This window comes from Diplodia corticola, assembly GCF_001883845.1.
Source record: "Diplodia corticola strain CBS 112549 chromosome Unknown scaffold22, whole genome shotgun sequence".
Classification (NCBI taxonomy): domain Eukaryota; kingdom Fungi; phylum Ascomycota; class Dothideomycetes; order Botryosphaeriales; family Botryosphaeriaceae; genus Diplodia; species Diplodia corticola.
This window is the reverse complement of record NW_017971501.1, coordinates 132,202-147,161: the sequence shown is the minus strand read 5'-3', so window position 1 is coordinate 147,161 and position 14,960 is coordinate 132,202. Positions and strand designations below refer to the sequence as shown.

Sequence of the window (14,960 nt, the reverse complement as noted above, 5' to 3'; positions counted from 1 at the left end):
TTCCGTCTCAATCAAGGGTATACTGCTGGTTCCACATTTCTTGGCGTGGCGAGCAATGGAAGGCACATTCCGGGTTCTTCCAAAGCAAAAGCCATAATGGGCCTTTCCATCTCGTCGTCATCGGGTGGCAGTGTTTCAAGGCCGGGATCGCATTTCCAAGTCACTGGACCCTGAGCTCTTGCCGAGATGGCTGGCGAGACACGGGGCATGTGGCACGAGGTTTCAGAAGCGGTGCAATTTTGAGAAGTCGATCTTCAAACACACCCCGACTCCGCGGATACCGGGCTTCCGCCACAGCGTTACCGCACTGATGATTGCACGGCTCGAACGCCAGGGCTGGATCCAACGAGAGGGAGACGGGCGACATTCCCAGATGAGCATAGGGCTGTTACAAGACCTCAGGGAAGAGGACCCTGACAGGGCTGAAAGATCCAAAGCGCCTGGACCAGGCAACCGTGCGCACCGAAAGTAAGATGGGAGTTCAGCCAGATGCGTGCTATGGTCTGCAAGGGCAAGGAGACGCTGTAGCTGGACGGCATTAGTGAAGTTTATCCGGACAGTCCCTCACGGCCACTCATTACTCGAATACGAACTGGGCGTGGTAGCATTCGGAATAGTTAATAGTTAATATATTTCTCAAAGCGGACGTGGAAGCAGCATGGCGAATAATGGAGCCCCTTGGCCGGCATCTGCAGCAGATCCGAGATCCTGCCGAGCGCGTCATTGCATCCCAATTTTTTTCTTTGCATTGCCAATTTCACCCCTCAGCCCTGCGCGAGGAGCATGAGGCGCGCCCTGTCCCGCTTCGTCCAGACCCCGACTGGCCCCTCGTCCAAGCGCCCGTTGAGCAACTCGCCCAGCTGCTACGCACGAGCAAACACGCGCGTTATTGCAGGGACGCGGATCGCCGTGCCCGCCGCCGCAATGGCCGCACCGCCGACCATGAACACCGCCGCCTGGACCGACGACGAGTTCGTTGCCCGCCGCGCCGAGATTGAGCAGCGCCTTGCGCGCGTGACGGAGCTGGAGCACAAGCTCGCCCAGCAGAACGCCACCTACACCAGCCCTACCGGCCAGCTGCCGACGACGACCAAGCCAACGACCAAGCCGCCGCCCCCTGCGAAGAAGCCTCGTGGCGCCCCCAAGCCGTTTGATCCCTCCAAGTACACGACTCGCCTGATTGCCCTGAAGTTTGCGTACCTGGGAAGCAATTACAACGGCTATGAGCACCATGCGAACAACACCACCCCGCTACCGACAATCGAAGAGGAGTTGTGGAAGGCGTTGAAGAAGACGCGGCTGATATTGCCGACCCCGAAGCCTGGCCTGAGGGAGGATGACATCAACTGGGAGGGCTGCGAGTACAGCAAGTGCGGGAGGACGGACAGAGGCGTCAGCGCCTTCGGCCAGGTCATCGGCATCCGCGTGCGCAGCAATCGCCCCAAGTCGAAGCCCAAGAAGAAGCTGAAGCTGGACGACGGCACCGCGGCCGCCCAGGAAGGAAGCGCCGATGCCATGGAGGGCGTCGAGACGGGAGCAGCCCCCGCGCCTGAGGAGGCGGACGAGGAGCACGAGGAGCCGCCGTTTGACGACGTCAAGGACGAGATGCCCTACTGCCGCGTCCTGAACAACGTGCTCCCGCCCGACATCCGCATGCTGGCTTGGTGCCCCGATCCGGGCGAGAGCTTCTCGGCCAGGTTCAACTGCAAGGAGCGCCGCTACAAGTATTTCTTCACGAACCCCGCCTTCGCGCCGTCGCCCGGCTCCAGGGGCGTGTACGAGAGCGGGGAGAGGAGCATGCGCGAGGGCTGGCTCGACATCCCGGCCATGCGCGAGGCCGCCGGCTACCTCGAGGGCCTCCACGACTTCCGCAACTTCTGCAAGGTCGACCCGGCCAAGCAGATCACCAACTTCGAGCGCCGCATCTTCCACACCTCCGTCGATCGCTGGAACGGCGGATCCGGCTTCGCCAAGTACGCGCGGGGCCCGCAGTTCCAGATCCCCGGCCTGGAAGACGCAGACCGCCAGGCAATCGTCGTCGGTGGCGACGGTGGCGATGCGGATGAGAACGGGCCCGGGCTCTTCACCTTCAACGTCCACGGCTCGGCCTTTCTGTGGCACCAGGTCCGGCATCTCATCGCCGTGCTGCTCCTCGTCGGCCAGGGCCTGGAAAAGCCGACGATCGTCAAGGAACTGCTCGACGTCCAGACGAACCCGACCAAGCCAAAGTACGAGATGGCCACCGACACGCCGCTCGTCCTGTGGGATTGCGTCTTCCCGGCCGTCCAGGACGGCCATCCTGAGTTGAGCCAGCCGGACGCGATGAACTGGATCTACGTGGGAGACGAGAGAGCGTTCAAGGGGCCCAGGGGCAACGGGATGGAGGAGAAATTCGGACACGGCGGTGTGATCCCGGATCTGTGGGAGGTATGGCACAAGAGGAGGATCGACGAAGTTTTGGCGGGAAGTCTGCTAGATCTGGTGGCGGCTCAGGGACCGCAGGACGGCAGTGAGGAGGGGTCCGTCGTGAAAGCGGGGAAGGGTATAAGGTGAGTTTTCTTTTTCCTTTTTTTCCTTTTGGGAATTGTCTCTTCCCGCTTGACTTCTCGACTGGTTACCATTCATACGATGGGTTGGGGCTAATGTTCTTTCATCAGGAGCTCGAGACTATTCGACGGCGGAGATGCCCCAAGGCTCATGGGGCAGTACATCCCAGTCATGAAGAAAGAGCGCATGGAGTCGGTCGATGTTATCAACGCTCGGTATCTTGAGCGGAAAGGTCTGGACAAGAAGCCTGTGGCTGCGAGACAAGGGGACGGGGATGAATAGTAGAAACCGCATGGAACATTGTCCCAAGTTCATTACTTGAGAAGAGATACCCACATCACTGAATGTCTTGTTTCATATCACCACAGTGCATTCGCCAAGCTACATAGGTCTCTCGAGAAGGAGAGCATGAGACAACAGAAGGATTAGATACGGTGTAGACTAGTTCTTCAATCAATCAATCAATCAATAGCATTAAGACGGTGTCGTGGGATTCAAAATGGAGCATTAGACAATGTAATTGAAGATGACGTCTTTTCCAACCCGTGCTCGCACAATGAACGGTTATCTGATCGTCCTTAAAATACACTGATCTCCCTTGCTAACCTTCCCCGCCTTTGTCGTTATCGAAAGTTATCTCATTCACCATTTAAAAGGACGACACGGCGACAAAGGAAAGAACGATCCCTTGTCATACAACAGGGAGCTTCTTGGTGGTTGATTCGGCTCTAGTGGCTGATTATGTTCGTCACCAGTAGAATGCAATTGAAGCATGTGGTCCAATGCAGCCACACTATGGGCTGAGGCGTTAGACATTCCATAAAACGGAGATGAATCCGCACGGGTAGTCCTGGACCTCACGTATCCAGTCTCCTCCATGATGCTGGCTGGCCTCATGACCTCTGTCTGTGCGAAATAGTAGCTGCTCTAGACGATTTGAGACGAATGGTGACGGCCATATATGACCACTTCGCCACTCTTTTATCGATGGCTTGAGCTTTGACAGCAGTGGTCAGGAGGCGGGAAGAGGCTCGCAACAATGTCCCATCTTCTCGTGTGACCTATGGAAAAATGTCTGCTCATGCTCGGGCAAGCCATGAAGACGGTCGAGCCAGGCTAAAATTTGATTAATTCGGCGCAGAGCAAAAAGGGCCTTCTCTCCCCGGCTCCGGGGCTCTGGGAGCTCTCCCGGACGGGGACTGGGGCTCGCTGGAAATTGGCCGCTTGGAATCGCGTGCCCGATTCGTTTCGGGGCCGCCTTGCCGATAAAGCTTATCTGGGTAGTGGTGTTGTGGATGAGCCGCCGAGCAGGGAGCGACGCAGGCTGCCGAGGATCGACAGGCAGCAGAGGGATCTGGCAGCAGCTGAAACGGCGATCAAAAGGCGAATCCTCGCGCAGCAGGGCCAAGTCTGTGCGCCTGGGTGTTGAAACACAGCTGGGCGGGGTGAGGTTCTTGTACGCGCGTGTTGTTGTGTTCGACTCCGCCGTGGACTTGGGTCCGCACGGCGAGCTCAACTGCCCGGCTGCGGTGGCCTTGTCTGGCGCGGTACCAAGCGAAGTGGCTCGGTAGGGTTGGGCACCGTCATCACTGTACGAGCCTGGTGTAGATCTCGAACCGGTGACGTAAAATTGGGTGCCAGGGAAAGGAAGAGCTGCGGTGGCGTATGAAACAACATCAGCCAGGGCGGCCGCGATCAAACCGAACAGTCGGCGCCGCCATGTCGCCCCTCACGCGCAGCCGGCCTGGCAACTGGGAGAGACTGCGAGCAGCCCGACGTGGTTTGCCCTGTGGAGAAAGAAGCTCGAGCTCCAAACCGCGATCTGCCCTTCGATAAAGCTGCGGCGCGTCGACGGATGTGCGCCGAGGGGATCCAATCATGGTGGGTCCGCAGCGTCGGCTACGGTGGATCACGGTTATCCCAGCATGACTAGCAGTCTACAAACTTTCGACAGGAGCGCGCCAAGCAGATGGACGAGAGACTGCCCAGCTGGGTTGAGGCTGCGTCTTGCCGGGCGGGCGTCCAGAGGACTGCGTCAATGGCTGGCGGCGCGGCCAGCAGTGTGCCAGCAGCGCCAGCACCCATGCCTGCGCATGAGAAAGAGAGAGAGAGCCAGCATCTTGGGAGCCGGAGGCAACGGCGCGCGGGGGTGATCTCATGGCGGCCTCTGACGCGGCTCGTCTCTCATCATCACTGGGGGCCACTGGGGCAGCTAGAGGCGGCCGGCGCGCGCCAGGCTCCGGACAAAACCCAGGTGCTGATGAGTTCGCCGCAAGCGTCCAAGACAAGCACGGCGCAGGACAAAGAAGGCGGGCGAGTGCTCCAGCGTCGGTGGCGGTCCCTCAGTGCTTGCGGCCGGGCGGGCGCTCGTTGGCCGCGGCAGGGCGGGTTGAGTCATCGGGCTGGCGGGCTGGCTGGGCTAGGCGGGCAGGCGCTGGGCTGGCGGCGCGTGGATGGCAGCCGCTGGGCGCGGTGCTGCAGAGAGCTATGGACACGGCGCTGCCCGAGTAGCGGAAGCTAGCGGGAGAGGTTTGGGTTCAGGAGCAACAGGGGCAGCGCAGTTGCTCGCCTCTCAGGAGGCCCGGCCTGCACGAATCGCCGGCGCTCTGTCGTGCAGAGGGCGGCGTGATAAAGTTGTTCGCCGGCGTCTTCTCGAAGACACCCAGAAGGCCGCAGAAGGCGCTGCGTGCGCAACAGCCCCCGCACGCGCCCTGCCTCGCCCTGCCTGCCCAGGCCAGCGCCTGCCGCTCCCAGCGCCCTCACGCTGCCCCTTTCACGTCTGTCGCCGCGCGCCGCGACAGCTCTGGCCGCCGTGTCATTATTCTGCGATTGCGCCTAAGCCGCGCATCAGTCAGCGCTCAAGCACCGCGTCCCGGGCCTCGTGCGTGCTGCGCCAGCACCCCGGCTCGCGCTCAGATCGCTGCTGCCCTGGGCTTGCGCTGCTTTTGTTCATCGCGCGCCCGCTTCCCCCATCACACACTCCCATCGCTTCCATCCTGACCTGACCCTGCAAACGCTGCTCCCAACCCCATTCCTGCCCTCTCGCTCCCAAGCTGCCGTCCTCTCCATCGCGCAGCCCGCGCAGCGTCTCTCCTGCCGCCTGCCGCCTCTGCCCGCCGGGCGCCCCGCGACCATTGGCCGCAGCTGAGTTACCTTACGTCAAAGCCCAAGCACCACCTCAACCCTGGCCCCAGCAGCAGCGACCCCTCTCCTCCCGTCGACCAGCCCGCCTCGCACACCACCACGTCAATGTCGCTGCCACCCGACTACTCCAACGAGATCAGCGCGCTCGATCGCGAAGTCCTCAAGCACCAGCCCCAGGACGTCCTGCAGTTTTGCGCCAACTTCTTCCTGCGCCGCCTCGAGTCGCAGCGCGCCGAGTTCCTGCTGAGCCAGGAGCACTCCGTGCGCGCCAAACTCGGCGGGGGCCTGACGGCGGAGAACAGCTTCCCGGGCAGCAATCCCTTCAGAAGCACCTCGCCCGCCCGCTCCAGCACCCCGCTGGGCATGCAAAGTGTTGAGGAGGAGGACGAGAACGACCTCGTGGCCTCGCCGACCGCTTCGTCATTCCCCCGCTCCATCAACAGCAACATGGACCAGGGCCCCACCGCCGTGCAGCAGGACTCGGCCTCGACGTTTGGCAACTTTGGCAACTTTGGCAACTTCGGCAGCAGCTTCGGCCAGGGCGGCTTCATGATGTCCACCAGCCCGACCCCCTCCAACTCCGGCTTTTCCGCAATGGACAACCAGAGCTTCCCCAACAACTACAACATGGGCCGCCGCACGTCCGTGTCCGCCGAGTCGCTCAACCCCACCTCTGCCCTGCACGAGAACTGGTCGCCGCCCTACCACCCCAAGACCGACGACCAGCAGCAGCGCCTGCGAAACGCCGTGGCCGGCAACTTCCTCTTCTCGCACCTCGATGACGAACAAACCACGCAGGTCCTGGGCGCTCTCCAGGAGAAGCCCATCCCCACCAAGGGCATCAAAGTCATCGTGCAGGGAGATGTTGGCGACTACTTCTACGTGGTCGAGTCGGGCCACTTCGACTACTACGTGAGCGACACCGGCAAGCTCGAGGCCGGCCTTGAGGGTATTGGCCACAAGGTCGGCAGCGCCGGCCCCGGAGCCTCCTTCGGCGAGCTGGCCCTCATGTACAACGCGCCTCGCGCTGCCACCGTCATCTCCTCCGAGCCCTCGACTCTGTGGGCACTCGACCGTGTCACCTTCCGCCGCATCCTGATGGACAGCGCCTTCCAACGGAGACGCATGTACGAAGGCTTCCTCGAGGAAGTCCCGCTCCTCTCCTCGCTCACGTCGTACGAACGCTCCAAGATCGCGGATGCTCTCGAGACGAAGAAGTACCCCGCCGGCACGACCATCATACAGGAGGGTGACGCGGGCGAGTCGTTCTACATTTTGGAGTCCGGCGATGCTCAGGTGTACAAGCGTGGCTTTGACAAGCCCGTCAAGCGCTACTCGAAGGGCGACTACTTCGGTGAGCTGGCCCTGCTCAACGATGCTCCCCGTGCGGCGTCTGTCGTGAGCGCGTCGGAGATCAAGGTTGCAACGCTCGGCAAGGACGGATTCCAGAGGTTGTTGGGCCCCGTGGAGGGCATCATGCGCCGGAATGACCCGAGCAAGCTTCCCATCGTCTTCGACGAGGCGGATCCGCTGTCAGAACAGCGCTTCGGATCGGAGCCAATGACGACATCGGCATAACTAAAATATCATAAAAATTCGGAGGGTTTCAGGAATTTGTCGAGGAATTCGTCAAACACAAACAATGACAACAACGAAGGAGGGCCACGATCGGTATTGGCAGGACACACACACATGGTACATCCGGAGCTCTCAGTTTCGCGCTCGCGGTATTGAGCAAGGAGTTGTGACGAATTAAACAGGAGAACGACAAGGAGGCACTTTGGCACTGGTTGGGGGGAAATCTTTCGGCTAGGCTCTGGAAGGAGGGAAACGGAGAATGGAGACGGATGCGGAAGGCTTGGTGTTGTGTATTGTTTTTGAAATGGCGTTTTCCACTGCTGCTACTGCTAGGCCTATCACCTAAATTCCGCTCGCTCGACGCGAGGAGCTAACTTCTTTACTCTTTTTCCCCCACATCTTTAGTGGTCTAGTAGGGACCCGTAATGGCATGCTCGGCGTTCAATTTTTGGAAGCAACTGCGCGACCCATCTACGTGAGATTGGCGGCCGATGCGGATGACGCGGTTGGAGAAATTGCCAGCCAATAACGCCTCGGGACCATGGTTGAATCTGGAAGACCCCCGCCTCCCGACTACCAAACGGGGTATTCTTTCGATATCTTGCAGCCCGATTGTTATCTATGTGCTACAGCCATGCAGCGGTACCTCGCAGAAATTACTGACGCCCTGCTTGTTTCCTGTTTTAACTTTTTTCCCAGAAACGCCACTGTAACGCCATGCGCACTCTCTTCCCATGAAAATGCATGTGCTTGAAGCATGTCACCCGAGGCTACCTAGCCGTCACGACCTACAATAATAACCTTACTGATCCGCTTGATCCGTGCTGCCTGCCTATTCCATAACCGGGTGTGTGTTGCGTGCACGCCATCATCTCGGATGGGCCCCCCCATCACGGCGCCACGCCGCCCTGGGCCAGGGCCAGCGCCCTCTTCCTGTCCAGGATGCCGCGGCGCAAGCCCTCGACGGCGGCCTCGGTCTCGACGACGCGCTTGACGCCGGCGCGCCAGCCGTCGGCGAGCAGGGCCAGCTCGGGCGCGGCGGCGTGCTGGGCGCGGCGGCGGGCGGCCTCGACGGCCTCGACGTCGTCGCGGGCGGCGGCCAGCTCGGCCTCGAGCGCGCGCAGCACCGCCTCGAGCTGCGCGTTGCCGACCAGCCACGCGTTCTTGCCGTAGCGCTCCAGCAGCGACAGGTTCGTCAGCCGCTGCGACAGGAACGCCGACGACGCGTACGCCGCGCGCAGCGTCGCGCGCCACGCCGCTGCCCGGTCCGACGTGTCGGCGTCGGCGTCGGCGTCGGCGTCGGCGGGCGCGTCGAGGGCTTCGTAGCGCGACAGGTCGATGCCGGTGCCGGGTTCTCTGTCGGTGGTGCCGGCGGCCAGGCGGGCGTGCGCGGCGGTTGTGAGGGCTGGGAACGAGGGCTCGTACGACGAGCCCGCTAGGACGGACGGGTGGAGAGCGGTGGAGGCGGACGGATCGAGCTCGGCGGCGACGAGGGTTTGGGCGGCGGCGCGGTCGGTGTCGGTGAGCGGAAGGTCGACGTCTGGTTCCGGTTCGGTTAGCAGGCGGAAGTGGAGAGGTATGCACGCGCGGGCGGGCCTAAACAGATCAAATCGGCCGAGAGGCAGGTAGGGGTGGTGTGGTGTGGTGCGCACATGGTAGTGAGTCGTGCGACTCGAGGATGAGAGGCATTGCGGCGCGTGTTGCTGGAGGCGAGATAGAGGGTGGGGAGCAGCAGGCGGAAGGGCGCAGAACGGGCGTAGCAGCAGCGGGCGATAGGCGAAAGGGTGGTTTTGGGAGGCGGGTGACGGATGGCGCAGCTGGATGGAGCAGGTGGAGGGGCGTGTATTAAGGCGGCGCGCGGAGAATTGGGGAGAGCGACATGGGTGGTGGTGGTGGATGCGAAGCTTTGCTGTCGGCCGTTTTACGCGCAGGGTTTCGGAGGCGCAGCTGCGGTCCGTCGTGCCATGACCCACGCGCTCCCCTCCCGGCACCAACGTCATCCGCCGCCCAATCAGCGCGCCCGCCGACGAGCTCCCTGTCCTCCACTGCCAGCAATGCGGTCCCCAAGCAAGAGTCAGCGTCACGGAGCACCGCGCTCAACGCTATCACACGTTCGTCCAGGGGTTGACCGCAATCTGCTGTATATGAGCGGCCCGCTCCCGTCGTCGCCATGGCTCCTAAGACGGGTGCTAGCAACGCTTCTCGTCCCTCCCTCCAGCCGCCCGCCTCCGGATATCAGGACTTCCAGAGAATGGCGCGCTCCCACCTCACTTTCGCTTTGATTGCTGCCAGTCTTTCCTTGTTTTTCGCATTCGAGCTTGTTTCCGTGTTTGGCGTCCCCACCGTCGACTTCTGGCACTGGAAAGCACCAGGCACCTTGCACGCCGGCGAAAATGCTCAGACGCATGTCTTGGAGCTGAAGGACGCCTCCGAGGCGGCTGCAGCTAGCGGAGATGAGTACCTGATCGGCGTCGGGAAGGCAGACATCACCGGGTAATATTGTTGCTTTTTCGAGCCATCCAAGCACGTCGCTAATGGCCCGCTATAGTCCGGTTGTCGAGCTCAACCTGATGGGCTACGCCAACAGCAGCCAGATCGGCACCGGCCTGCGGCAGCGCATCTATTCGCGCGCTTTCATCGTCGCCAGCGTCGACAATCCCGATGAGCGTTTTGTCTACCTCGTGCTTGATACCCAGTCCGGAGACCTTGCTATTCGGAATGGTATACTCGATGGCCTAGCAGGCTTGGGCGACAACTATACTATGTATAGCCAGGCCAATGTCGCTGTGACGGGCACACATTCGCATTCGGGTCCTGGAGCGTGGCTGAACTACCTGCTGCCACAGATCACCAGTCTCGGATTTGACAAGCAGAGCTACCAGGCCATCGTCGATGGAGCTTTGCTCTCGATCCAACGTGCTCAAGAAAGCCTCACGACCGGCACGCTGAGCGTTGGTACCACGGAGATTGCCGATGCCAACATCAATCGCAGTCTTTGGGCCTACCTCGCGAACCCGGAGGAAGAACGCGCCAAATACACGGACAGTGTGGACAAAACCTTGACGCTTCTGCGCTTCCAACGAGCGAGCGACGGCAAGAATATTGGCGTTCTGACTTGGTTCGCTGTCCACGGCACGTCTCTGCTCGGTAACCAGACGCTCATTGCTGGTGACAACAAGGGGGTCGCCGCCTACCTCTTCGAGCGGGAGATGGCCAGCAACGCCAACGCGGCTGAGGACTTCGTCGCTGGGTTTTCGCAAGCAAACGTCGGCGATACGACGCCAAACGTCGAGGGTGCCTGGTGTGAGGACGGCAGCGGCGAAGAATGCACGCTTGAGACCAGTACTTGTGGCGGCAAGAGCCAGCCGTGCCACGGCAGAGGACCGGCCTGGGGTCTGAACGACGGCGGTGCTAAGAGCTGCTACGAAATCGGCCGCAGGCAGTATGCAGGTGCTCTGGACCTCTACTCATCCTTCGACTCCAGCAGTACCGCGATCTCGGGCTCGATTGCATCTTTCCACTCTTTCCACGACATGTCCAACTTCACGTTTGCTCTGTCCAACGGTAGTACCGTGCGGACTTGCTCGGCGGCCATGGGCAACTCTTTCGCGGCTGGCACTACCGACGGTCCTGGTGCTTTCGACTTCACCCAAAATGACACTGGAGCTCCAAACAACCCGTTTTGGAACGCTGTAGGTAGTCTCATCCACATACCCAGCGCCGAACAAAAAGAATGCCAGCAGCCGAAGCCCATCCTTCTTGATGTCGGAGCTAGCACTGTGCCTTATCAGTGGGCGCCGAACATTGTCAACATCCAGACTCTCCGTGTCGGCCAACTGTTCATCATCGTCAGCCCTGGCGAAGCAACTACCATGTCCGGAAGGCGCTGGCGAGAGGCTGTGGCCAATGAAGTCACTTCCTCGGACTTGTTGGCCAGTGAAGGCAGCCCAGATCCCATTGTGGTCCTTGGTGCACCAGCAAACACGTATTCCCACTACATTTCCACTCCCGAAGAATACAGTGTCCAGCGCTACGAGGGTGCGTCGACTCTCTACGGACCGCACACGCTTGATGCATTCATCAACCGTACCCTCACGTGGCTTCCATATCTTGCTCCCGGCGTAGAAGGCGCGCCGCCTGCCGGCCCCACTCCTCCTGATCATCGCAACAAAAGCCTGTCCTTCATCAGTGGCGTCGTGTACGACTCGGCTGGCATCGGCAAGAGTTTCGGAGATGTTGTCACGGATGTCGAGTCTACTTACTCCGCTGGCGATATCGTGAAGGCTGTCTTCGTCGGTGCCAACCCGCGGAACAATCTACGTCTCGAGGGAACCTTCGCCGCCATTGAAAAGCAGAACGGCGATACTTGGACGCAGGTGCTGGATGACAAAGACTGGGAAATTGTGTACGAATGGGCCCGAAAGTCGACAGTCATCGGCACGAGCGAAGTCACCATCACCTGGGAGACCAGTGAGGACACCACCACCGGGACGTACAGGATCAGGTATTACGGTGACTCGAAGGCCGTCGGTGGCGCCATCACGGCATTCAACGGTACCAGTGGAACGTTCACTATCTCCTAAGTTCATAAAATGTAAGATGAAATCTTTTCCGGTATGTAATCAGTATTCGTAATATAAAGAAATGTACACGCGATCGGTACATCAAGGTCAATCATGGTCCGTATCTTTAACCGTGCGTTTCCTCTTTCATGCAAACAAGGCGGCGGCTGCTACAAAGTAAGCTCTGACACGTTGCAGCGAGGAGGGCTGAGTCGGGAAGACAAAGAGACACGCCAAACAAAGACGCCTATGCTAAGAGACTTTCCTTGTCCTCAATTGTATACCTCTAAGACCCCAGAGATCTTTGGTTAATAGCATTCGTCTCTTGTCTAACAGTTCGAATAGTGTCACTGTCACTTCAGATCCACTTCCATCATATGTTGTGATCCTTTAGGAAGAGGAAGGGAACCAAAGAGAGAATATGCCTCGCGCAACTCGTTCTTCTGCTAGAAAGGCGCAGCAGCCGAAAGAGAAGAAGCCGCCAAAGCGTGCCGCCTCCGCGAAGAGGTCCTCTTCTCGCACCTCCACCAAGTCCGCCTCCGTTACTGTTCCTCTTCACAAGAGAAGGAAGACAAGCAGCCCCGCCTCCAACTCGGCAACTAACCACGGCGACGACGACGAAAATAACAACGACAACGACAACAAAAGCAGTAGCCTCGACAGTAGCCTACCATTACTACCCCCCGAGATATCAGACTTGTCTGACATCGACTACCTCAACTACGACGACGATATCGCCCACGACGCCAAGAACGACGACAAAGGCGGAGACGTCGGTAACAGCCTACTACCCCCCGAGATCTCCGATCTCTCCGACATCGACTACATTGGCTATGACGACGACGACGACGACGACAACGACAAAGTCACCACCGGTGGACGACGCGGCAACAGCGACATCCCGACCGACCTCACTTCGCCCGACAACTCTACCCCCGCCGTCGCCGCCGCCCCCATTGGCACCACCCCCACCATCAGCAAGGAAGGAGAAAAAGACAAAGAAAAGCAGCAAGAAGAAAAGCAGCAAGAAGAGCCGCAAGTACCAATACCAGCAGCAGCAGCAGAACCGCCGCAACCCCAACCCGAACAACAACCCCTCCCCACAACCGCCCAGCCTACTACCACCACCACTGAAACCATCGAAACCATCACGAACCTCCTCGCCCCCACGGCCGCCGCCCTGCAGACCTTGTCCGCGCGGCTAGAAGGCGCACTCGCCGCCATCGCCGCGGGCGAGGCGAGCGAGGCGGACGTCGTCGTGGTCGACGACGACCGGGCGGGAGGCGGCAGTCTGGCGGGGTTCGTCGAGGGGGTGGAGGAGTTGGATGCGGTGCATGGGGTTGTGGGGGGGTGGTTTGAGGAGGTGACGGGCGTGGTGGGAGAGGAGAGGGAGGAGGGGGAGGGGGAGGGCGAGGGGGGAGAAGAAGATGGGCGGGATTGGGATTGGGATTGGGATTGGGATTTGGAGGGGGAGAGGAGGCGGTGGGAGGTCTTGGTCGAGGGCGTGGCGGGGACGGTGAAGGGGTGGGGGGTGGAAGTGGGGGAGGGGCATCGGGGTGATGATGATGGTGATGAAGAGTGGGTTGGGGACGATGGTGATGATGATGATGAGGAGGAGGAGGAGGAGGAGGAGAGGGATCGTTGGATGGCGGGGAAGAGGAAAAGGAGTAGGAATAAGGCAAAGTCGGGTAAGACGGGAGCGTGCTATGAGGATGGGGAGGATGGGAGGGCAGCGAAGAAGCGTAAGGCATCGGGGACGAAGAGCAACGGTGGACGGAAAGGAAAGGCACAGGAGCCACACAATACGACAGTCGGTATAAAGAAGGGTGATTTATCCGCAGCTTCGGAGGCTCACACCATTGAGGGAAAAAAGCAGGAGGATGAGGGAGTGCATGATGGCAATTGGGAAGAGTTTGAGATCGATTGGGATATTTGAGATTGGAGTGAGTGGGGTCCAGTGTGCGGCGACGGTAAGCTTACTGCACGGTAAGTAGTTCGGTTCAATTTGTCAATCGAGAAAAATGATTAATTGTCATTTGAATTCACTCTGGACCCCGACTAGCAAACGAATGGATGGGTGCATTCACTGAAAGGAAATGGTTGCCTAGCCACCCCGATACGGTCGAGATGTGCTATCCCATGGTGTCTCGGTTGAGCCATCTCATTATAGCTCCCATCTCGCAGGGATGAGAGTCATCGATGGCGAGCTTTGACCGAGCTTGATCCCATGTGTCGCCAACGTCTGCAACAGCCACGCAGAAAACGGATGCGCCTAGTTCGTCGGAAATGGACATTCCAGCGTACTCAACATCCGACTTTTCTTCGATCCATCTCGCCGCGAAGCCCTCCTTGGTCGCATTTTGACTGTTAAAGCGCATGATGGCCCATTTGACAAATTGATCGTGGATAGACGGAGTGTAGCGACAGACGAGCTGGCTGTATATTCTGTGAGGGGTGCTGAAGTCCAGCGAGTTGAAAATGTCTTGATGGACGGTCAATAGGAGGATGTCGAAGACTTGATTGTACTCCTTTTCCCGTTGGTGGTGCATACGCGTGTCGTAAATGCAGGATAGCAGGTGAAGGCTCCTCAATTTGAGCTTGAGAGCCCTCTGCCATTCGAGAAAGTTATCCGCTCCGGTCAGGCGTGGTATATCTTCGACGTGGTGCCGCTCCATGTTCTCGATGCCAACGACGGCTACCGTTCGTAGTGAGATAAGTGTAGTAATGCGTTTTGATGGTGTGACAATGGTTGTGGGATGAATGGGTGAAGAAGCGGCGAGGAAAAAAGACGGTCATCACCTACGCTTGACAGGAACGGGAAAGAGCAACCAACACCCGTACAGGAAGTAGAACTTCATCATGTACACGTTTTGACACCCGCTTCCATATCCGGAAGTCTACATGGAGAAGTCATGTCCAGACCTACATCTCCGTTCGGCTGTCTTCTTCCACTGCCCACAAAGAGGATCGCCCGAGGTCGGTTTCTTTCGTCACCCACCGTGCGATGATCAAGTGAGATGCCGTCTACTCCTCCGATCGTGCATTAGAAATACTTTCTGACTGCCGTGTTCCCGCGGCAATTGTTTCGATGTTTGCGTTCCTCACGATGCACGAAAAGGCCCAAATCGA

At 59.4% G+C, this 14,960-nt stretch overlaps 6 protein-coding genes across 6 annotated transcripts; 4 read left to right on the top strand and 2 right to left on the bottom strand.

The window, feature by feature from the left end:
* Positions 1-783: 783 nt before the first annotated feature.
* BKCO1_2200040 (pseudouridylate synthase 3) lies at positions 784-2,829 on the top strand (the record flags this gene model as incomplete). Its single annotated transcript, XM_020272838.1, has 2 exons — positions 784-2,549; positions 2,658-2,829. The coding sequence occupies 2 exons, from the start codon at positions 784-786 to the stop codon at positions 2,827-2,829; spliced, it is 1,938 nt and encodes a 645-aa protein (XP_020130857.1).
* A 2,967-nt stretch (positions 2,830-5,796) lies between these two features.
* BKCO1_2200039 (camp-dependent protein kinase regulatory subunit) lies at positions 5,797-7,269 on the top strand (the record flags this gene model as incomplete). The annotated part of the gene is made up of 1 exon (XM_020272836.1): positions 5,797-7,269. The coding sequence occupies one exon, from the start codon at positions 5,797-5,799 to the stop codon at positions 7,267-7,269; it is 1,473 nt and encodes a 490-aa protein (XP_020130773.1).
* An 890-nt stretch (positions 7,270-8,159) lies between these two features.
* Positions 8,160-8,958, bottom strand: BKCO1_2200038 (bcas2 family protein; the record flags this gene model as incomplete). Its single annotated transcript, XM_020272835.1, has 2 exons — positions 8,160-8,809; positions 8,922-8,958. 2 exons carry the CDS (start codon positions 8,956-8,958, stop codon positions 8,160-8,162), a joined length of 687 nt encoding a protein of 228 aa, XP_020130812.1.
* Positions 8,959-9,439: 481 nt separating this feature from the next.
* BKCO1_2200037 (alkaline ceramidase) lies at positions 9,440-11,852 on the top strand (the record flags this gene model as incomplete). Its single annotated transcript, XM_020272834.1, has 2 exons — positions 9,440-9,762; positions 9,818-11,852. 2 exons carry the CDS (start codon positions 9,440-9,442, stop codon positions 11,850-11,852), a joined length of 2,358 nt encoding a protein of 785 aa, XP_020130806.1.
* A 400-nt stretch (positions 11,853-12,252) lies between these two features.
* On the top strand, positions 12,253-13,767 carry BKCO1_2200036 (uncharacterized protein; the record flags this gene model as incomplete). The annotated part of the gene is made up of 1 exon (XM_020272833.1): positions 12,253-13,767. One exon carries the CDS (start codon positions 12,253-12,255, stop codon positions 13,765-13,767), a length of 1,515 nt encoding a protein of 504 aa, XP_020130805.1.
* Positions 13,768-13,963: 196 nt separating this feature from the next.
* Positions 13,964-14,506, bottom strand: BKCO1_2200035 (uncharacterized protein; the record flags this gene model as incomplete). The annotated part of the gene is made up of 1 exon (XM_020272832.1): positions 13,964-14,506. The coding sequence occupies one exon, from the start codon at positions 14,504-14,506 to the stop codon at positions 13,964-13,966; it is 543 nt and encodes a 180-aa protein (XP_020130772.1).
* Between the last annotated feature and the right edge of the window lie 454 nt (positions 14,507-14,960).